This window comes from Lontra canadensis, unplaced genomic scaffold (assembly GCF_010015895.1).
Source record: "Lontra canadensis isolate GAN:19392208 unplaced genomic scaffold, GSC_riverotter_1.0 scaffold50, whole genome shotgun sequence".
Lineage (NCBI taxonomy): Eukaryota > Metazoa > Chordata > Mammalia > Carnivora > Mustelidae > Lontra > Lontra canadensis.
Window position 1 is genome coordinate 9,230,013 of NW_022631044.1, and position 25,064 is coordinate 9,255,076.

Here is a 25,064-nt window from a genome sequence, read left to right on the forward strand (position 1 = left end):
AATCTCATAATAAAACTTGAATGGATGAGGTGTGGCTTCTTGTGGATGAGCAAAAGAAGTGGCTTCTTGAGATGGAATCTATTCCAGGTGAAGATGCTGTGAAGGATTATTGAAATAACAATGAAAGATTAAGAACATTACAAAACCTAGTTAATAAAGCAGCAGCAGCGTCTGAGAGGACACGCCTACAATTTTGAAAGAAGTTCTACTGTAGATAAAATGCTATCAAATGGCATCACATGCTACTGAGAAATTGTTTGTGAAAGGAAGAGTCCATGGATGCAGCAAACGTCACTGTTGTCTCAATCTAAAAAATTGCCACAACCACACCAACCTTCAGCAAGCACCACCCTGATCAGTCAGCAGCTGTCAACACTGAGGCAAGACTCTCCACCAGCAAAGAGACTGGCTTGTTAAAAGCTCAGGTGTTTAACATTTTTTTAACAATAAGGTATTTTTAAATTAAGGTTTGTACATTTTTTTAGACAGTGTTATTGCACACCTAACAGACTACATATAGTGTAAACATAACTTTAATATGCTCTGGGAAACCAAAAAATTCATCTGACATGCTTTATTGTAATATTCACTTTACTGTGGTGACCTGGAATCAAATCCACAATGTATCTGAGGTAGGCCTATACATGCAAATAAATTCAACCTGGTGAACTCCTCCAACCAAAAAGACAGTTTTATCTCCTTCTTTACATAAATCCATTTCGACGTTTTTGATCCACATGTGCGTTAGTTCTTAAGATTCTCATTTGACCAGATTGTAACATCTTTTTGATCCCTCATTTAAAAATTGGTCTAAAAAGTCTTTGATACATGCTCATATTATATTTGTCTGAGTCCAGATTTTATCCTTTATGAAAATTATCTTTTAAAAACCATTTTATTGAGGCATGACTGACATATAAAAGTTGTACATTTTTAATATATACAACTTGATGAATTGAAATTTTCCTTTTACTCACTTGAAAATCAGTCAATGTATATCATAGTATTAAAGATTTTAAGAAATAGCAAATGATCATCTCTATGGATGCAGAGAAAGCATCTGACAAAATCCAAAATCTATTCTTCATAAAAATCCTTACAAATTAGGAATAGAGGAAAAGTCCCCAATCTGATGAAGAACATCAGAGAAAACCTAATATTTAATGGTGAAAGACCAATTCTTTCCCACTAAAATAGGAACAAGACAAGGAATTCCAGTCTTAACACTTCCATCAAACATTGAACTGGAGGTTCAAGCCAGTGCAATAAGGCAAGAAAATAAAAGTCACCCATATAGGAAAGGAAGAAGAATGATTTTTATTTGTAGATCATTTAAGTATAAAATACTATGTAAATTTAGAAAGTGACACTAGAACCAGTAAGTTTTACAAATGTGCAGAGTAAAATATCAATATAAAAAATCAACTGTACATCTATATACTACCAACAAATAATTCGAAATTTAAAAAATTACTGACCTCTTCTTCCAGGAAGACATAGATGGACTTCCCCTAGTCCTCCCTGTTAGTACAAACTAAAAACTCTGAACATTACAGCAAACAAACATAAAGAGACTCTGAAAAGTGGGGAAAAGGGAGACTGTCTAGGGACTTCAGGACCCAAGGAATAATACAATGAGTTCCCTGTGCTTCTTTTTGTTTCACATATCCCAGATTGAAGCTAAAAAGAAGCTGGCGAATCTGAAAAGCCAATCAACAAAAATAAAAGTCCCAACAAAAGCCTGCCGTCTCTCATCACAGAACAGAAAAAGGGCAGCCTAGCAAGATGGAAAACATCCAGACAACAACCATGAACTCCAGCCAAACACCATAGGAAAAACTGTGGCCAAATCCTATCCATAGAGGCAAAGACACAGTAGGCAGCTAGACTTCCACCATTGCCAGGTGATAATATGAACTCACCACAGTGTCCACATGGAGAACCTGGACTTCTACCTTCATCTGGCAATAGTGGGGTACCCTTTTCCCTTCCTACTGGGGTTGCTTTCATTTTTTATTTTAGCCATTCTCATAGGTGTGTGATGATACACCACTGTGGCTTTAGTTTGTATTTTCTGAAGGTTACTGATGCTAAGCATCTTTTCATGAGTTTGACAGTTATATATTCTTTTCAGCAGGATGCCTAGTTATGTATTTTGCCCACTGGCTGACTGGAGTATTCAATTTTTTTAATGTTGAGTTTTGAAAGTCAGATATAAGTTTGTTATGGGCCCAACTGTGTTCCCCTAAAATTTGTATGTTGAAGCCCTAGCACCCTGTACCTCTGAATGTGACTGTATAAGGACCTTTAAAAAGGTTTTTGTGGTTAAATGAGGTCATAAGGGGAGCCCTGATCAAATGTGACTGATATCCTTATAAGAAGAAATTTAGATACACAAAGAGACACCATACATATACAAACACAGAAAAAAGATCACAAGGACAAAGCAAGAAGGCAGCCATCTCTGCAAACCCAGGAGAGAAGCCTCAGAAGAAACCAAATGTGCAAATACCTTGTTCTTGCCTTCCAGCCTTCAGAACTGTGAGAAAACAAATTTCTGTTGTTTTAGCCACCCAGCCTGTGGTATTTTGTTATGGCAGCTGTAGGAGGCTAATATACTAGTTGTCTTACTCTGTTCATGCTGTTATAACAAACTACCATAGACTGTATGGCTTATGGACAACAGAAATTTATTTCTCACAGTTCTAAAGGCCACAAGTTCAAGATCAAGTTTACTTCTTCCTTTTTGATTAGGATGTCTTTTATTTCTTTCTTGCCTAACTGCTCTAGTTAGGACTTCTAAGACTGAACAGACTAAACAGACACAGTAAAAGCAGCTATCATTGTGTTGTTCTTTATCTTAGAGAAAAAGCTTTCAATTTTCACCACCAAGTATGTTAGCTGTGGGCTTTTCATATTTGTATAGGCTTTACTTATCACAGTCTACTGGTGGTTGTGGCTATAAAAAGGAAACTCCAGTTATCCTGTGGTGGTGGAAATGTTTTGTATTTTGACTGTATCAATGTCAATATCTTGGTTGTGATACTGTACTACAGTTTTATAAGATGTTACTATTGGGGGAAACTGGATAAAATGTGTATGAGATTCTCTGTACTATTTCTTGAAATTGCATGTGAATCTATAATTAACTCAAAGTAAAAGGTTTAACTTAAAAATTATCATATGCAACTACTTTAAAAATATGAAACACTTGGGCATAAACTGGACTAAAAATATGGAATACTTGCACACTGACAACTATAAAACATTGCTAGGAGAAATTAAAGAAGACCCAATAAATGGAGAGATATGCTGTGTTCATGAATTTAAGGACTCGGTACTGATAAGTTGTTAATTCTCCCCAAACTGAATTACAGATTCAGTGTAATCCCAACCAGAAATTGACAAGCTGATTCTAAAATGTGCATATATGAAAATGCAAAGGGTAGAATAGCCAAGACAATTTTGAAATAGAACAAAGTTGGAAGACTTAGACTTTACGACTTTGTGACTTAGGATAAAGCAACACTAATCAAAACAGGATAGTAATGTATAAAAGTAGTCAGACTATTGGAACACAATAGTCTGGAAACTGACCTACAGGGATGCCTGGGTAGCTCAGTCGGTTAAGCGGCTGCCCTCAGCTCAGGTCATGATCCCAAATAGGATCAAGTTCCGCACTGGGCTCCTTGCTCAAAGGGGAGCCTGCTTCACCCTCTGGCTATGCTTGCCACTCTGCCTGATTGTGCTCTCTCTGACAAATATATAAAATCTTAAAAAAAAAGAAAGGAAGGAAGAAAGAAACTGACCTACACATACACATTTTATTTTTATTTTATTTTATTTTATTTTTTTAAAAGATTTTATTTATTTGACAGACAGAGATCACAAGTAGGCAGAGAGGCAGGCAGAGAGAGAGAGGAGGAAGCAGGCTCCTTGCTGAGCAGAGAGCCTGATGCAGGGCTCGATCCCAGGACCTGGAGATCATGACCTGAGCTGAAGGCAGAGGCTTAACCCACTGAGCCACCCAGGCACCCCCACATTTTATTTCTAACACATGTGTAAAGGCAATTCGGAGAAGAAAGGATAGTCTTTGCAACAAGTGGTGCTGGGACAACTGGATATCCATATGCTAAAAAAGAAAAAGGAACAACCAAAAAATAAAGACAAAAAAATCTCTGATTCATACCTTATACCATATAAACTATAAAACTTCTAATGAAAATATAGGAGGAAACTTTTGAAATCTTGTTTTAGACAAAGATTTCTTACATATAACACCAAAAGCAAGATTTTGTGAATTTAAAATATCTTGTACTTACCTACTTCTCTCTATCTGTATATCACCACTCTGGTCTCAACCAATTATGTTTTGTCTGTTTCCATTCCCTTGTACTTCTACAAGGGAATGTACTTGTACTTAACCAATTATGTTTTTTTCTGTTTCCATTCCCTTGTATTTCTACCCCCTGCCTTGTCCAATCACCTTCACAAAAATGTGAGTGATCTTTTCAAAGATCTTTCTGATCATATCATTTCCCTGCTTAAAACTCTTTAATAGATTCCCACTTCCTTGGGAGAACACAGTCTTTGAATGCCTGGCCCTCTTTAGATCTCAGCTTCACGTTGTGCTATTCACTCCCCTTAATCATTCTGCTCTAGCCACACCTGCCTATCATTTCCTCTAATATGGTAAACTCTTCTGGCATGGCAACCATTGTTGTTCTTTCAGCATAAACTGCCCCCTCTTCCCTCCTTCACTATCCGACTGGCCAATCCGTACTCACCTTTCAGATGACAGCATAAATGTCACTTCTAAAGAGAGGCCTCATATGACCCCCCAATCCTAAATTTATACCCCAAGGACTTTACACTTGCTGCCAAGAGAAGCTCTTTCCCCAAATCTTTATACGGCTTACTCCTTGACACTTCACCTTCTCAAAAAGAACTTCCATGACCACTTAATTAAAACACCAATCCTCCTATCACTGTTTTTTAAAAAAAAATTTTATTTATTTATTTAAGAGAGTGAGAGAGACAGAGAAAGTGCACAAAGTGGGAGGGAGGCGCAGAGGGAGAGGGAGAAGCAGATTCCCCACTGAGCAGAGAGAAGGACATGGGCCTCAATGCCGGGACTCCAGCATCATGACCTGAGCCCAAGACAGATGCTTAACTGACTGAGCTACCCAGGTGCCCCATCTTCGATCACTATTTAACCTCTTACCATGTTTTATTTTCTTATCAAATATGAAATTCTATTCTTTAATTACTTATTTGTAATCACTCTATCTTTCTAGCATGTGAGCTCCCCAAGGACAGAGCTCTATCTTGTTCATTACTCTCTCTTTATTGCCTGGCATATAGCAGGAGTCCAGGAATCTGAACTTGCATGACATGTACAAATTCAGGAGCTCAGTCTTACAGGGAAGAGAGATATACAAATGAACAGCTGTAATACAAAATATGGATATGGGAAATTAATGGGAATCACAAAGAATGGAGTGATGGTCTCTACTTTGGTGGTCCAGGAGAGATCCTCACACAGAAGGAAGCACTTGAGTTAGCTATTAAGAGATATAGTATTGGAAGCTCTAAGTAGAAAGTCTACATATGCAGTCATAAAGGAACAGAAGAGAAGGTATGTGAAGGGAACTGCAAATATCTGAGAAAGTCATTTGCACAGGGTTTATGTGAGGCACTGCTCATACTATTTCACTTGCTTGAGATATTCCTCTGCCATTTCTATGTTCCAATTCTACCAAACCAGTAAGATATAAACTCAAACGCCATTTAAGCCACAAAACCTTTCCTTGTGTTTCCTTTCTCCCAAATTCCATACCACATTACGTATATCACAAGTCCTTATGGCAATTTACCCTCTCTACTCTATTTTATGGCTATATGATTACTATATTACTATGCATTATTTCCCCTTACACAGTCTTAAGTTTAAATAGCAAAAAGAAACCAAAAAACAAATCAGAAAATTAAATGATTACTTTTTAGATTTGGTGGTGGTGGTAGTGGAAAGAAGATATATATTATCAAATTTTAAATGATCACTTCTAAATAACAGATTGGGAATGGAAATCTACTGGAAAACCTTGTATTAGATGAAGAAACTATGGATAAATTTTTTGCCTTTGAGGGAGTGTAACTATTGATTCAACATGTTTAGATTTTTCTTTCTTATCCCAAATTTTTAATCACTTAATTAAATCACTTATTAATATTTCTATTACTATCCTCTTATATTCATTCCTTCACGTTATTTGAAAACTAGAACTATAGGCATTATGAGAGTTAACTATTACACAGATTCATAGAAATTTACTCTAGGAATGCTACATTAAGTTTTAGCAGTTCAAGTATTTCATATACAATGTTCCTTTAAGACTGAGCATGTAATTTTAATAAACCAAACAGATAAAACCATTTCATTGTTTATTTTTCCTCACAAACTTTCCCACTAAGCTTTCTAAAGAACTTCCAGTTAATAGTTGAAGCATAAAATTATCTCTTTGTTTTAAATGCTTCTTTATTCATTTTGCTGCCTTTTTTTTTTTTTTTTTTTTTTTTTTTTTACAGCTTAAAGATTATTCATTATCATAAACTACAATAGCTCACTTAGGGACTTACATTATCAGGAACCAGAAAACACTGGTGCCAAACAGTCAGTGTTTGCAGGATGTGTATTTAGTATATAATAGACACCAAGGATTAGATTTTGTTTTAAATTAAATAATCTGAAAAGAGAATCTATATGACAAATAGTCTTTTAAAAAATAAACCAACTCCACTGTATAAGAAACAAAGCAAACTAAGATGAAACAAGGTGATTTATATGCAATGACTGTTTTAAAATGTTTCACCTATACCGGTCAAAAATTAAGTATGGTCTCACCACATATACAATTATTTTGGAATCTTATCTTTTGTTACTTTATGTTTAAAACTAACAGAATAATTTGTGTGCAACATTCTTAGTTTTATATTGTTATAGCTCAAAATGGAACAAATAAGACTACAGAAAGAACAGCCTTCACAAATGCCACATAGTATTACCTGCAGTTTTCCTAACCACATATATTTCCCATCCATATTTTGAAAGCGTATATATATATATATATATATATATGTATTTTCCCCCCAAACTCTATCTTTGTAATACAAAAGGAAAAAAGTTATACAGTTTAAAGGATCTTTAAATTACAAGACAATTTCTTCCCAACTATGAAAGACCTTAGAGAGGTATTTTGGACTATTTTTACTCCTTTTCTAAATTTTTAGTATTTTATAAACTTATTTTTTACTTTCCCTTTCCTCATCGTTTCCCCCCACTATAGACACTCCCTTTAAGCAACAGGGCATCAACAATCCTCCCACGTTCAAAGTCGGCTACATCTGTTGCTCTTTTCTATTGTTGAAAATTCCTGCCTTAATCCTATTTGACTTTATTCATGCAAAGGTCATCCTGAATTCAACAAATGGAGAAGCGATCGCAAAGCACACGTTGAACATAGCTGAGAAAATACCTCATGGAACATGTAACTACTGTGCTCACACTGTCTCCTAAGTACCTGATACATACCATGTAAGCCTCCAATCTAGAAGCCTATAATCTCAAAATGTGTTATGTTCATTATTATATTTGCTAAATCTTATAACAATGATCCTGATCTTTGGTAATATGCTGCTGTTTCTTTTTTCCTAAACCAACTGAATGTTCATATTACTAATTGTGCCTACCTTCAACAGCATGCATTAACTTAGAGGATCTACTCTAACCCTATTATCACCATTAGTGTTTGGCAAATGTCACTTTACTTTTTCCTCCAAAGAATGGCATCTCTAATTCTTTAATTTTCAAAATCTGCCAATGAAACTAAATTATTGTATTCAGTTTAAAAAATAAGCTCCCAATTCCAATAAGCAGCAAAAGAGATGGGTTTCATTAATGCCTCAAAACTCTAAACAGACACTTGATTATGAACTACAGCTATAATACATTATGCCACTGGCCTTTTTCTCTACTAAATACAGCTCAAATCTATAATTTACTGCCACCCGTATATATCTGACCAGAACTAGGAGACATTAACAGGAAGATTAAAGTAAGCACTAAAATAAACTTGACTAAAAGATTTATGAGGTGAAGATAATTATTTTTAATATGCTCATAATTTACCATGACTAAAATATGGGAACACTTACTCACACATGCTTATGTCCAAGTTAAAAAAGATGACTGCCAAGTTAAAAAAAAACAAAACAAAACAAGCTCAATTAGTTTCAAGCAATCAAGGAAAAGACTACTGTTAATCTTACGACTTAATAAGGAAAAGAAATCTTGTCTATAATATCCTATGCTAAATGAGATATTTAGTATTAGATAAAACTGAATATGATTAAAAAAATTACTTAGCTACTTACATATAAATTTAAACAGCTGTTAATGATACCTTTTCACTGTTTCATAATACAACATACTCTAATTCTAATACAAAAATAAATGTTCCAAGAAGAGATTTTAATGCACAGTTTTGCATTGACGGCAAAATGTATGAGTATAAACAAAACCAAACTTAAGATTTGTCATAATACAGTTTCTCAAATTCTGACAGACAAAACTAAATAAAATTCAAAGGATGTAAAAATAAAATACAAAAATGTCACCATTTTTAAGATAGCACCATTTTTTTTTTTTTCTAAAAAAACCTGTGTGTAACTTAGTTTTGTTCATTGAATTGTATTTTCTCAACAATGCAACTTTAGGCTAAATACTTAGACTTCATTTTCTATTTGTCTATTAGTACTGATTTTTTTTCTTTTCCTTCAAATATTTATTCATTCATTTTATATAGAGAATAGTGGAGAGGCATAGAGGGAGAGAGAAACTCAAGCAGACTCCACACTGAGCACAGGTCCTGACAAGGGACTCATTTTCAGGACCCTGAAATCATGACCTGAGTCAAAATCAAAAGTCGGACACTTAACTGCCTGAGGCACTCAGGAACCCTGCTAGTGAATTACCAGACTGCAAATTCTCTGTTCCCCAAGCTTTTTAGTCCAGTAGTTAATGCACTTAAATGTACTAGCAAAGTTTAGTATTTGAAGGAGGCTTTCCAAATTCTATTTTTATAAATAAAAGACTCCTTTTAGTAAGTACTTAATAAATATGTTTACAAATTTGTATTTGCATGAGATGTGGTACACTTATACTAGATAGGATGTGATATAATGAGTGACCCGAGCTTTGCCTTAATTTCTTTATTTTTAAAATGGCAGAAATAGCACCCACCCTATCTACTTCATGGTTTTGCAGAGATATTAAAATAAATTATGTATATTTAAATGTTCTGGAGACTATGAAGTACTTTATAAATGTAAGGAATTATCATTCAAAGCAAACTTCTGCCAACTGACTGATAGGTGTATTTCTTTGATGTAAGTCTAGTTCATATAGACTAAAATAAAACAAAGTAAAATGTTGTATGCCAAAGAGTCTTAAACTTCTTCATTCCACAATTTTCTTAAGAACTTTTATGATCCTAGTAGATGGGGACCACCATCTTCTTCAAGATTCTTCCAGATGGTTTCAGCATGGAACTCCAGTACGGATAAATGCAAAATATTTATGACAGAAAAAGTGGTGGGTATCCTATCTTCAAGCCTGATGTTACCTGATTTAGAGATATTCTTCAAATCCACATCCAAAAAACTCTAGCAAGGTTGTGTGCTTTCATATCCCACCTGAGTGAGAGACCACACACTGCATCTGGACAGAAAGGTTCTTTACTCCCAGTGAAGGAACAGGCAGATAGGAGGCACTAGAATTAACAGAATGTTTATGTGGCCTATTTCCCTAGAGACTACTGGAGCCAGCTTTATTTTCTCCACATGCGACTTGACAACAGCCAGGTCCCTGTCTCAGCCCCAAGGCTCAGTCCTCCATGCCCTGGCTCTCTGTTATCTTTGAGCAGGAGTGAGTCCTCAGCTCCTGAGTTCATGATTGAAATATCTTCTATATAAAGTTCACAATTAATGAGTTTTCCCCCAGAAGCCTCAACAGGCCAGCACTTCCTAATCACTCTGAGCTCAGACATCCTTGAAGGAGGATGAAGGGTCATTTTCTTAGAGTTTGCATTTTCACTTCTTAAACAGCTTTCGATTTTAACGCCTATTTCACAAAATCTACAACTTTGCTAATCCCTTGAAAAAGCAAGACCAGGGAAGCCTGTGTGGCACAGTCATTAAGTGTCTGCCTTCTGCTCAGGTCATGATTCCAGGACCCTGGGATTGAGCCCCAAATTCAGCTCCCTGCTCAGCGGGAGGCTTGCTTCTCCCTCTCCCACCTCCCCTACCCCGGCCTGTGTTCCCTCTCTTGCTGTCTCTCTGTCAAATAAATAAATAAAATCTTAAAAAAGAAGAAGAAGAAGAAGAAGAAGAAGAAGAAGAAGAAGAAGAAGAAGAAGAAAAGGCAAGACCAGTTTCATTGTTAATCCTGACATCTATGTGTAGTTGCATGTTTCAGATGGAGGAAGGGGAGAACAAAGGATAGAAGGAGGATCTAAAACTGAATTCTTTTTCTTAAATACAAACTTATTCTTCTTTTACTCTCTCTACTGAAGGCAGATTGCTTGCTTTTCTTCCTTCCGACCTTCCTTCCTTCCTTCTTTCCTCCCTCCCTCCTTCCCCCCTTCTTTCCTTCCTTACTTCCTTCCTTTCTTCCTTCCTTCTGTTCATTCAATAGGTCCTTCATCCTCCTACCCAACGAATATTTATTGAGCACCTACCCATGCTATCTTCTAAGGACACAGAAATGAAGAAGTCCATGATCTCATGGAGCTCATAGAGTAGTCAGGAAAAAAATGATAATAAAGTATATAGGTAAGAAGATAGTAATTAAGAAAAAGGGGGTGGTTTATATAGGGTAGTCAGGGAAGGCCTCTTTATTTTTTTTAAAAGATTTTATTTATTTATTTGACAGACAGAGATCACAAGTAGGCAGAGAGGCAGGTAGAGAGAGAGGAAGGGAAGCAGGCGCCCCACCAAGCAGAAAGCCCGATGCAGGGCTCGATCCCAGGACCCTGGGATCATGACCTGAGTTGAAGGCAGAGGCTTAACCCACTGAGCCACACAGGCACCCCAGGGAAGGCCTCTTTAAAGAGGTGACACTGAAAAGAGATCTGAATGAAATGAGGAAATGAGCCATGAGGAAATCTCGGAAATAATGGTCCAGACAGAGTGAAAAACAAATATAAAGATCCTGAGGCTATAATGAACTGGCCATACTTGAGGACCAGACCAGCATGACTCTAACAGAATAAAAAAAGCACTGGGTGATAGGAAAGACAGTTGGAGACAAAGATAGAAACCAGATGAGATATGGCCTTTAAAGGCTATGGTCATTTTATTCTGTAACAGAGGCCACTGGTAGGTTTTGAACAAGGCAGTGACATAATTGATTAATGATTTAAAAACATCATCCTAGTGAGACTTCCAGTACCAAAAACACTCTGAAGAATTTTACACTGCAAAACAACCAGATCCTGCACAAAATATAAATTTTTATTGAATTGCTGGGCACGAAATATTTTTTTCATATAAAGGAAAACTTGAGGAGTGAAAATCAACCTTTTGTGAAAGACACAAGTTTTCCAAGGGAAGAAAAATGTTTTTCAGTATATCTCTCTGTGTGTTATCTTTTACAGTAAGTAAATAAATAGTCTTTTAAACTGACATACTCCTACAACCAGGAAACCTCATGCTTAGGAATACTTTTAACATAGTGTTTTTTAATCCTTAGTAACCTTTAAAATCACATGGACAACGAAAAAAACAAAACAACATTAATGTCTAACTCCACTTCTAAAGATTCTAAGTTAATGGTGTAATGTAGGATCCAAGCACTGATATATTGTTTTTAAGTTTCCCAGCTACACTGAGTACCATTACCCCAAGAAAACCCTTATATCAAGAGACATAAAGAATTTTCACAGCAATATCATTCCTAATGGCTGAAATGTGGGGGGAAATTCTTATCTTTATCATCAGGAGAATGGACGAATCATGGTAGGCTCCATGGAATAGATTATATAGCAATGCAAATGAATAAACTACAGCTGTATATAACATGTATAAGTCTTAGAAACATAATATTGAGTAAAGAGAGAAGCCTACTAAAAGGATAATGCATAAACAACCTACGTTTAGGTATACAGGATAATGCCATTTTTGTAAATCTTGAAATAAACATTGTTTAGGGGTTCATATTTATAAAAGAATGGTTAGCAGCCATATGTTTGGGAGGAGAAGTAGAACACAGGCAGAAGGGCAGAAGCATAACCAGTAGATTTGACATTACTGGCAATGTTTTAGTTTTTAACACTGGATAGTATTCACTTTGTTGTTAGGATCCATAACTTACCCTATGTATTTCATATATTATTTTGCATAAGTCAAATATGAAATAACAATTTTTGTAAGAATTCTACTATGGGGGCACCGGGTGGCTCAGCTGGCTGAGCCTCTAACTCTTGGTTTTGGCTTAGGTCATGATCTCAAGGGCAAGAGATGGAGCCCCACATCAAGCTCTACACTCAGCAAGGAGTCAGGAGAGATTCTCTCCCTCTCCCTCAGCCCCTCCCCTACTCATGTTCTCTCTCTAATAAATAAATAAATCTTAAAAAAAAAAGATTTCTACCATGTAGAAAACAGACTTTGGATAGGGTATTTAAGTAGAAACAGAGAGATAAGTTGAGAGGCCACTGAAATAGTCCAAGAAAGAACTGACGGTGGACTATGCCACAGTGGAGTGGGGAAGAAGTGAGAAGGAATTAGATTTAGAATACATTCTGGGCGGGAACACGAGGGACACCACAAATTCCGTTTGGAGGCATCTTTGAGCTTGCCGAGTAGACACCATGAGTAAAGCTTGCCCTCCTGAGTGGAAAAAGTTTACGGACAAGAAATTATCATTGAAATTAAATGGTGGCAGATATGTCCAAGGAATATTGTGGGGGTTTGATCCATTTATGAATCTTGTGATAGATGAATGTATGGAGATGGCAACTAGTGGGCAACGGGACAATACTGGAATGGTGGTAATACGAGGAAATAGTATCATCATGTTAGAAGCCTTAGAACGAGTATAAACAATGGATGTGTTCATCAGAAGAATCAACTGCTTCCACATGTCCCCTCTCCATAGTACCTGTTTTACTACAATACAAAAATCAGGTTGCGTGCATTTTCATACTGAACGTTTTAATTAAATAAACCTCTATAATAGTAAAAAAAAAAAAAAAAAAGAATACATTCTGAAGAGCAGAACTTCTAGGACATACTAATGGAGCATAAAGTCTGCACTGTCCAATACAGCAACTACTAGTCACATAAGGGGATTTATTTATTTTATTTTTATCTTTTTAAAAAGATTTTATTTATTTACTTGACAGAGAGAGAGACAGCAAGAGAGGGAAGGAACACCAGCAGGGGAAGTGGGAGAGGGAGAAGCAGGCCTCCCACTGAGCAGGAAACCTGATGTGGGGCTCAATCCCAGGACCCTGGGATCATGATCTGAGCAGAAGGCAGATGCTTAACGACTGAGCCACCCAGGCGCCCCACATAAGGGGATTTAAATTATTTTAAATTAAATGAAATTTAAAAATTAGTTCTTCAGTCATGCTAGCTGCATTTTAAGTGCACATGTGGCTAGTAGCTAGCACATTAGTGCAGATATAGAACATATCTGCCATATAAAGTTCCGTTCAATAGATGGTGTGTAGGAAAAGGAGGAGAAAAGATGGGCTCCTAAGTTTTCTGCTTGAGCAACTGCCAGTGCTATTCACCGAGAGAAGGGGAAGATGAGGGGAATAGTAAGTTTGGGAGGAAAATGAAGAGTTCGATTTTGTGCAAGGAGAGGTACTGAGTAGACAACAAATCAGAGAAAAAGTTGGAGATACATGTGGGTTATATATTACTATATAGATAGTATTTTAAATCACAGGATTAGATTTAATTGGAAAATGGTATATCCCCTTTAGAAGGCCTTTCAAAATTAGAAACACATTTACTCTTTGACTCACTTTAGATAATCTACCTAACATATTTTAAAGTAATCTGTAGTCATTCGTTGCAGCATTGCTTATAATAAAGAAAAGACTAGATATAACACATTGGAATAGGGATGTAAGACAGAATGAGGAAGTTCTCTAGCTACAAAAATGAGAAGATTCCGAGGATACATTGTCAAACGAAAAGAGCAAAATTAGGGGGCAGAACAGTGTTTATAGGATGTTACTTTGGGGGTAAGCAAAAAAAGGAAGAATAAAAATAAATACTTAGTTTTGCTTGTATCTGTGTAAAAACCACTGGGAGAAAATAATAGAAATGGTCATCTTTAGAAAGCTGGGGTGGAAGGGGTATAATATAGTAAACTGGGACGGGGTGGTACTAAGACTTCCTAATACACATCTTTTTATATTATTTTGATCTTTGAACCATGGTAATATGCTATCTGGCTAAAACAACTCTATTAACATTTTTAAAAAGGAATACTCAGCTACATTAAATGGTGCTGAAGGGATAAATAAGGTAAGAACTAAATTGACCCCTGGATTTGGCAAGCTGGAGTTGACCTTAACAGGAGAGCCGTCAAAGAACAGAAATAGAAAGAAAAGCCTGTTTGAAGTAGACTGAAAAAACTAATGAATATAGACAACTTTTTCAGTAGAAGGCAGAGAAATGGGAAAGTAATTGAAGGGATATGTGGTATCTATAAAGTTTTGTTTCTTTTTAAGATGGACTACGTAGATTATTTCTAAGCTAAATGAGGTGATCAGATACTGAGTAAGATTCTAATGTAATAAGGAGAGGGGTAAAATCAGGATCAAAGCCCTTGACTCAGAGGAATGGGTCTAATACCCATGGTGATGGGTGGTCTCTGGATAAAAGCCGGGACTGTTCCTTAAAGCAACAAGTAAGGCAGAATGTGAGGTTACAGATCATGACACCATTCTCTTAAGACACACAAACACACATACATTCTAGCTTTAATGGCCTTCTACTACACATGGGTTTAATTCGAAAATTATTCCCATGGTCCATGAGATCCTTCATGACCTGAGCAGTACCTACCTCTCTTGTATAACATCACTCTCCCCTTGTTCACTACATTCCAGTTACATGGGTCTTGTTTCAGTTCTTTACACATAACAAGTTATTTCTTGCTTGAGGGCCTTTGTACATGCTGTCTGAAATTCCTCTTCTCTCCTACTGTTCCTATTGTTGTCTTCTTATTATCCTTAAATAGATCTCCTATCATTCTTACAGTAAGTACCCTGTTCCTTTTCTCCAAAATGTTTACCAACATTTTTATGTACATACTTCTGGATTCACTTTGTAGTACCTCTAGAAGGCAGAAACCATGTCTGTTATTATACCCACTACCTAACATTATGCCTGGCACACTGTGGATACTCAATAAATATATTTAACATGTTATTTTTTAATTGTGGTAAAAAAGATAATATTAGGGACGCCTGGGTGGCTCAGTTGGTTAAGCAGCTGCCTTCGGCTCAGGTCATGATCCCAGCGTCCTGGGATCGAGTCCCGCATGGGGCTCCTTGCTCTGCAGGGAGCCTGCTTCTCCCTCTGCCTCTGCCTGCCATTCTGTCTGCCTGTGCTCGCTCTCTCTCCCTCTCTCTCTGACAAATAAATAAAATGTTTAAAAAAAAAAAGATAATATTAAACTTACCAAGCTTAACCATTTTTTAAAAAGATTTTACTTATTTATTTGAGAGAAAGAGAGCATGAGCAGGGGGAGGGGGCAGAAGGAGAAGCAGGCTCTCCGCTAGGACCCTGAGATCATGACCTGAGCCAAAGGCAAACACTTAAACCAACTGAGCCACCCAGGTACCCTTAAGCTTAACCATTTTAAGTATACAGTTCAGTAATCAATAATTATTTTCTGAATGAGTGAAATAAGCAATCCAACTAGTTGCCTAAGCTAGACACTACTGAATCATCCTTCTTATTCTTCCCTTTTCTCCCTCAGATCCTATTCTTTAGTCTTGTCAATTCTAACTACAGTTTCATTCATCCTTTCATTCCATCTTCACAGCTTTCCTCAATGGTTCATACCTCATGAAGTTCATACCATCATGAATCATGAGGTTCATACCCTCATGATTTCTGGCCTGGGCAATCCTAAAAATCTCCTATGTGTATTCCTATCTTCAGGTTCTTTAGTATTTATTCTTCACATACTATCTTCAAAGTTCTCATTTTACTGAAATCTGGTCATGTCTTTCTTTAATGAAATACAAACTAAGGGTGCGCATGGCTGAACCTGGAAATCAACTGAGTGAGCAATGGTTCTGCTTACAATCTGGAACCCAAGATCTGTCAAGAGAGGTCACTGGGGCCTCAGATAAAAATGTGAAAAGCCACCGTGAATAGCAGAAGCTGAAGACAGGGAAGGTAGTGGGGATAAGGCAATGAAGATGAAATGTTAAGAGAAGCTGCTCTATTCTGCTACAGGATAGCTGTTTTGCTCAGGGACTCACTCTGCTTCTGTAACCACTACTAATTATTATGATTAAGGCAGATATTACACACAGTAAAACTTACCCTTTCGAAGTACAGTTCTTTAAGTCTGACAAATGCATACAGTTGTGCAACCTCCACCACAACTGTATATAGCACCATTCCATTACCTCCCTAACCCCCAAATTCCTATGTATTCCCTTCCCTACAGACAATCACTGATGAATTTCTACCCCTACAGTTTTGCCTTTTCTAAAGTGCCACAAAAGTGAAATCATACAGAATGTAGCCTTTTGAGTCTGGCTTCTTTCACTTAGCATATGCATTTGAGATTCATCCATGCAGCTGAATATATAAAATATGACAGCCTTTTAATAGTTTCATTAACGTTTCCTTCTTTTTGAGGTGTTAGGAAGCCAAGAATCAGGGTAAGACTACCTTTCTTTTTTTTTAAGATTTTATTTTTAAGTAATTGCTACTTCCAGGGAGGGACCTGAACAACCCTGAGATCAAGAGTCGCATGCTCTACCAACTGAGCCAGCCAGGCACCCTATAAGACTACTTTTGATATTCCTTCACAGTAAATAAAAGCTTGACTTAAAAGAGTTCCTGGTTTTAAGAGACAGCTACTAATATCCTAATGCCTACACAATGAAGTCCACATTTCTACCAATCATGCCTCAAAAATATTTTTTACTGATTTATTTGAGAGAGAGAGAAAGAGAGCATGGGAGCTGGAGGGAGAAGTAGAGGGAGAGAGAATCTGAAGCAGACTCCACACTGAGCACAGAGCTTGATGTGGGGCTCAGTCTCATGACCACAACCTCATGACCTGAGCCTAAACCAGGAGTGGGCTGCTAAACCTAATGAGCCACCTAAGGGCCCCCCTGATCCCATTTTTATGTCCAGATATCCTACTTACCTATTCCACTTACAATCACACCAGTAGAGCTCATGGTTTTTTGAAGTAGGCACTTTCATACTTCAATGCTTTTAACCATCTGTTTCTTTTGAAATGCCCTTCTCCTTTCTTTGCTCATTTAGTGAACTCCATTGTCCTTTAACCACTCAGATCAGTTGTGATCTCTGCTTTCCAACTCACCACCACTACACCATACATACACTACACACACACACACACACACACACTCTCAAATTTTCCAGCTCCTAACATAATATTCTCACTAATGATCCTATAGTACTCTAGCCTATTTCTATTAAAGCCCTAAGTATACTGTATCATACTTTTTATGTGCCTGCCATATTCAGTAAGTTGTCAAGTTACAGAAGACGAAGACTTTCCCTTAGTCATGTTTTTCCTCTGAGTTCACAATAGAGCACCTTGCATAGAGTGAGGGCTACATAATGAATGTATGAAATAGCACATGAGGATAGGCATGTCCCCAGATGTCTTTAGAGATGTCCTATTTAAGTGCACACTGCCTTCCCCCAACTACCCCAATCACAAACTTTGAAATCCATTCCCATTGAACACTTCTTTCTTAGAAAAAGAAATATAATTACCCATTTTTTTCTGTTCCACCCAGTTTTGAGTTGGCTTATTTCTCACTTAAGGAAAATCAATTATCATTACCATTAACAAATATTCACTGGGAATACACTACTTATTGTTTTGGCAAATTTTAAGGTACGTACCTCATTTTGGTAGGAGAAATAATTTATTTTCACTTCATACTCAGACCATATTAAGACTGGCAAGGAATATTGCTGAACTGCTTCCTATAGCATTCCACATGACTAGTATCTCTAACTGTGTCAAAAGAGATTAACTCCTAAGAAGTTTTCAGATTCCATTTTACAGCACTTTAGCAACTCAAACCCTTTAAAAACATTATATAGGGCGCCTGGGTGGCTCAGTTGGTTAAGCAACTGCCTTCGGCTCAGGTCATGATCCTGGAGTCCCAGGATCGAGTCCCACATCGCGCTCCCAGCTCCATGGGGAGTCTGCTTCTCCCTCTGACCTTCTCCCCTCTCATGCTCTCTCTCTCTCTCTCAAATAAATAAATAAAATCTTTAAAAAAAAAAAATAAAAAAAAAAAAAACATTATATAAATGTACATACATGAAAGTATTTCTTACATTGAAAATACTCAGGTTACTAATGTTTTGTATAATAAAGAGAATTTTACCATAGTACTTAAAGCAAATTTTATTTTAAACTACATACTATATATACTCAATTTTTTAAAAAGCATTTGGCAACCCATATGCTATTCAATTAGCTTTTCCTTCTTTTTGAGGTGTCAGAAAGCTATGAATCAGGCTAAGACTACTTTTAGTGCCTCCTTCAGAGTAAACAAAAGTTTAACTTCAGAGTCATAATGATGGTACTTCTACTGAAAAATATCTTTAGAAATTTCCATGAATGTCTTTTTATTTTTCAGTTCTTAAAATTTTAATTCCAGTATAGTTAATGTACACTGCTATATTAATTTCAGGTGTACAATACAGTGATTCACACTTCCATAGGACACCCAGTGCTCATCACAAGTGCCCTCCTTAATCTCCATCTCCTATTTCACCCATTCTCCCACTCACCTCCTCTCCGTAACCATCAGTTTGTTCTCTATGGTTAAAAATGTTTGATTTGTCTTTCTCTCTATCCCTCTCTATTACTCTTTTTGCTCATCTGTTTTGTTTTTTAAATTCCACATATGAGTGAAATCACATGGTATTTGTTTTTCTCTGACTGATTTACTTCGCTTAGCATTATACTCTCTAGTTCTATCCATGTCATCGCAAATGGCAAGATTTCATTCTTTTTTGGTTTTGTTTTTGATTTTTTAGGGAGGGGGGAGGAACACAAGGAGAGGGAAAGAGAGAATCTTATGCAGGCTCCACACCCAGCACAGAGCCCAATGCAGGGCTCAGTCTCACAACCCTAAGATCATAACATGAGTCAAAATCAAGAGGCAGATGCTTAACTGACTGAGCCACCCAGACGCCCCAAAATTGCATTCATTTTTTATAGCTGAATAATATTCGTGTGTGTGTGAGAGAGAGAGAGAGAGAGAGAGAGAGAGAAAGAGAGAGAAAGAGAGATCTCTTCTTTATCCATTCTTCTACCAATGGACACTTGGACTGCTCCCATAATTTAGCTATTGTAAATAATGCTGCATAAACATAGCAGTGCATGTATCCCTTTGAATTAGTGTTTTTGTATTTTGGGGATAAATACCCAGTAGTGGGATCATAGGGTAGTTCTATTTTTAACTTTTTGAGAAACCTTTCTATTGTTTTCCACAATAGTTGCACCAGTTTGCATTCCCACCAATTATCTAGGAGGGCTGCTTTCCCCCCACATCCTCACCAACACTTGTTTCTTGTGTTTTTGATTATAGCCATCCATGAATGTCTTTTTATTGTCAAAGTTTACCAAAGTTATGATGGCTACCCATGAAAATTATAAAATGCACATATGTCTGAGTATTTTCTTTTTATAAATATTTATTTACTTATTTGAGAGCAAGAAAGAGAGAGATAGAGCACAGGTGGTTGAGGGAGAAAGAAACCCAAGCAGACTTCAACCTGAGTGTGGAGGCTGATGTGCGGCTAGATTCCACAACCCAGCCAAAACTAAGAGTCGGACAACACCCAAATGACTACTGCCCAGGCACCTGTGTCTGAGTTAGTATTCTCAAAATGAAGAAACATACGTGTATTATCTTTGGTTATGTATACTCTAAAGCCTCATCATCAAATATTATTAATATAGAATTGGTTACATTTTGGGCATGGTATGTTCATTGTATTAAGTAAATATTTTAAATAATTTTCCTTTCTAAAAATATTAAAGGCGCGCTATAGGAAACATACTTTTTTTCCTGGGGGGAAAAAAGCAATAAGTAAAATAATTTCTATATGAAAAATATTTTTAGTCAATTCTAAATTTATAGGGATATTATAAGCAGCTACAAGAATAACTTATTTGTATAACTGCTATACAAGGTGCAGTTTTGTTAAGTAAAATAAAGATATTAACAAGTTGTAAAGAAATATATACAAGGGCAACAATATGTAACAGAACAAACTTCTTTACATTGTGTGTAAATCTGAAGTACACATTACTAACATATTTAACTCATGAAAGTCAGGCTAAATGAAGACTTCTACTTAATAATTCAAGTTATTCTGAGTACATGAAAGAATAAACTGTTTTTCTATTAAAAAAAGAACTCTGTGACTTATACTAATCACTCAATTAGATTAACCTTTTCTGTTTTGCTTACTTATCGAGTTTTACTATAAGAAGTATGGAAAGAAAAGAAAAAAGAAAAAAGCCCTGCTATTTTAAAACCTGTCTTCCAAAGGCAGCTAAGATACAGCTAAGAGTTAAATAGGTAAACACTAAACAGTTTCCACTCTAATGACATCTTGTGGGGGTGGTGCAGAAACAGTTTTAGCATTTTTATTCAAATTATTACAGCAAATTATTATACCTTAGAATTAGAAATTATGATAGTGTGGATAAATAATTATCTCTTGAGCATCACAGTCTGGGTATGAGAATGATCTCAAACTGAGGAATTTAGTACTAGAATATAAATATATTTTACTACAAAGCAACAGCACAAACTTATTTATCAAAGTATCAAGAACTTTGTAAGTTTACATTCCCAAAGAATAATTAATGTATTCACAATGTATTTTCAATTATTGGCTTTGCTTCTCAATAAGATCATTACTAAAAAGGTTTAACTAGTTTTAAAAGTCTTTCTGCAGCACTAGCTGAACAATATTATAAGTTTTCTTTTTTTTAGAGGTCAAAAAAATTCCTGGATTATAAACTAAAGACCTAATGAAATGATCTGACTACATGCAGGTTTGTAAAGAAAATGCTCATACACACTTATGAAAATGGCATTAATGGAGCTAATATTTAGTGCATATATTAATCCTTAGATTAAAACTCATAATACAAATATAAAAGAGTTTATATGTCCCACAGTAGTTTGGCCTTCTGCATATAAGCCAGTTAAAGAACCCCTGCTACCACTAAAAGTATGTCCTAACCTCTTGCTTAAATGTGATGGAAACAGATAGTAAAAGAAATATTAAGCCATTTTACAATATCTAGTTGCTCCATTAACTCAACTGTACCCTGATTGTTTCTGAGACTCTTCTCCAAGTTCAAACACGTCAAGCTTGTTCTTCAAGCCCTTCAAGTTGGGACTTATATTAAAAAACAGTGCCAAGGCAGAAGTTTAAGCAAACATAAAACTTTCATAGAAATGATTATAGGAGTTCAAATTGACTGTAAATATCCTCCTCATCAACACGTCAAGTAGTAAAACCAAAATATTTCAATGGATTTATAGTTTCTGTGTATAATTTCTTCTTTAACCTATATGTTACTTGAAAATGTATACAGTAATTTTCAAATATATGGGTTTGTTCTAGCTATTGTTTTGTTACTCATTTCTAGAGTAACTGTACTGTGGGCAGAAAACATCATTCCAACCCACTGAAATTTGTTGAAAACTTATGCTAGACCCTAAGATATAGTCACTATAAAGAAATGAATTCTTTAGTTGTATAGTGTAGTATTTTATGAGGTCAAAATTGTTAACTGAGTCTTTAAATCTTACTGATTTTTGAGTCTGTCTATTTAGAGAAGTGCTATAATAATAGTTCACTGTGACATGGATTATCTGCTTCTTTCTGTAGTTCTTTCAAAGTTAATATGGCAACATAGGTTTTCTTTTGGTTAATGTTTTCATGGTAAATCTTTTTTCAGTCTTTTAATTTCAATCTTTCATATATCTATTTTTACATATGTATACTGGATTTTTAAATCCAGACTGATAATCTTTGTTTTTTAACTGGAGCTTTTAGCCCATTTAGATTTAATTACTAGAGTTTCAATCTATCATATTATTTTAACTTTTCTATTTGTTCCAACCACCTTGTGTTTATTTTTCTCTCCTTTTACTGAATTATTTTACTGAATTATTATTATTCCTAAAAATCTTTCCTCCATTCACTCTTCTAGTTTGGAAGTTAAATGTTATGTTTCTATCCTTTTAGTAATTATCCTAAAAATTATAACATGCTTCCTTAACTAATCAATGTCTAAAGAGCAATCAATCAATATTTTTATCCTTCTTCTCAATAATATAAGGAACTTAGAACACATTAGTGTACTTATTCTCACTCCCAGCTTACACATTATTGTTCTCATATATTTTAATTCTTCTATTTCAGCCCATCATGAAATTTTATTTTTATATTGTCAATTTGTGCTTAAATTTATCCACCTATTTGCCATTGTGTGATCTTTCTTTGTGTCTTAAATACCTGACCTTCGAATGAATATTTTCCTTCTGCCTAAGTTACATGTCTTAGAACTTCCTTTAGAGAGGGTCTGTTGGTAACAAACTTGGTTGTCTGAAAACATCTTTATTTTTGTCCTCATTCTTGAAATATTCTCACTGGACATACAACTCTGGGCTGGCAGTTATTTTCTTTCATCATGTCAAAGATATCACTGAACTATCTCTGGCTTCTATTATTACTGTTGAGAAATCAGCAGTGTTCCTTTGAAGGTATTGTGGCTTCTTCCCACCCTTGGGCTTAAAGATCTCTTGTATTTCTCTACCTACCTACCCACATCTGCCTATCAATCAGTCAATCATTTTCTGAAGTTTCACTGCAAGGTCTCCAGTTTAGATTTCTTTTATCCTGAGTGGGATTTTTGCTAGGCTTCTCAAATCAGCAGATTGTATCTTTCATCAGTTTTTTTTCTCAGCCATTGTATCTCTTCAAATATAGCCTCTGCTCTACTCTTTCTTTTCCTTCTCAGAGTCTAATTAGAATTATACTACATCTTTATGCCCTTCAACGAACGAATGGATAAAGAAGATATGGTCCATATATACAAGGGAGTATTATGCCTCCATCAGAAAGGATGAATACCCAACTTTAATATCAACATGGATGGGACTGGAAGAGATTATGCTGAGTGAAGTAGGTTAAGCAAAGGGAGTCAAATATCATATGGTTTCACTTACTTATGGAGCATAACAAATAACGTGGAGGACACTGGGAGATGGAGAGGAGAAATGGGGGGATGGGGGGAAATCGGAGTGGGAGACAAACCATGAGAGACTGAACTCTGAGAAACAAACTGAGGGTTTTGGAAGGGAGCAGGGATGGGTTAGCCTGGTAGTGGGTAATTATGGAGGGCACGTATTGCATGGAGAACCTGGGTGTGGTGCATAAACAATGAATTTTGGAATGCTGAAAAGAAATAAAATAAAATAAAATTGAAAAAATAAAAGAATTATACTACATCCCTCTCAATCCTCTAGGGGTTTTTTTGTTTTTATTTTTTATAACGGAAAATTTTAAAGGTAGAACAAATATTATAATGAACCCTCATATAACCACTACTCTGCTTCAAAAGTTATCAACATTTTTTCCAATTTTGTTCTGTTACTCTCTTAAAATACCAGCCCCCTACACACACATTTTCTCCTAGAGTATTTTAAAGCAAATTCCAGAATTCTATCATTTCAACAGTAATAATCCAGTATGTATCTCTAAAGGATAAGTAAATTTAAGTAAGATCTATGATTTCTCCTCTTTTCCACCTTGACCAAGCTATTCATTTGTTAAATGAATTGGGTCATCTATCCTGGAAGACTTCCCACATTCTCTGTTTTGGCTGATTGCATCTTCATGGTGTCATTTCACATATTCCTCTACAGATATACGTCCACCCCACATTTCCTGATAGTTATTACAATCAGTGGCTTGATTAGATCTCAGTTTAATTCTTTGGTAAGAATAGTTTAAAGGTGGTTCTATATATTTGCAATATATTGCAATATAACAGGAGGCACAAAATGACTGTCATACTCTAAAGAATATTAAGACTGATCACTTCAGTTGAGTATTGTCAGCCTGATCCATTCATCCATTATAAAACCTTTCCTCAAGTGTTTTAGCAGCCATGCTGATTGTTGCTAGAACCATTATTTCCTTAGGGATTATGAAATGGTGAATTTTCTAATGATATCATTCCTTCTGCATTTCATTGCTAGAATTCTTCTATAGAGGAAGGACTTTCCATCATCAACTATTATCTTGAAATACAGTTCATAAAGGAAAGTCAGGATAAATACTTGACTCTTTTTCATTATTTATCGAGGTATATAATAATGAGTTGGTGACCTAGCAACCTCCATCAACTATTTGGATATTATCATTACAAATTCATAAATTTTTATATATTTGATATGTTTCTGTCTGCAGATACTTATTCTTTTTTAATTAGGTAAACATGCTTCATTGTCTCCAGCAATTAATGTTACAAAAGTGTCTGATGGTAAAATCTTTCCTTTGTAGGTAACCTGCCTTTGAAATTCAGAAGTACTAGCAGCATATGTCTAGTTTGGGTATCATTCTATTCATCTTGCCTGGTACTTGTGAGTTCTTTTAATCTAAAGACTCAATTCTTTGACTAGCTCACATAAAGTCTCTGATAAATT

At 35.8% G+C, this 25,064-nt stretch overlaps 2 protein-coding genes across 12 annotated transcripts in view; one reads left to right on the plus strand and one right to left on the minus strand.

The window, feature by feature from the left end:
• The window catches only part of EHBP1 (EH domain binding protein 1), a 412,862-nt gene that overhangs the window by 138,817 nt on the left and 248,981 nt on the right, over nt 1-25,064 (minus strand). The window lies entirely within an intron of this gene.
• LOC116877219 (small nuclear ribonucleoprotein G-like) lies at nt 12,927-13,242 on the plus strand. The gene has a single exon (XM_032873821.1). The coding sequence runs from the start codon at nt 12,927-12,929 to the stop codon at nt 13,155-13,157; it is 231 nt and encodes a 76-aa protein (XP_032729712.1). The 3' UTR covers nt 13,158-13,242.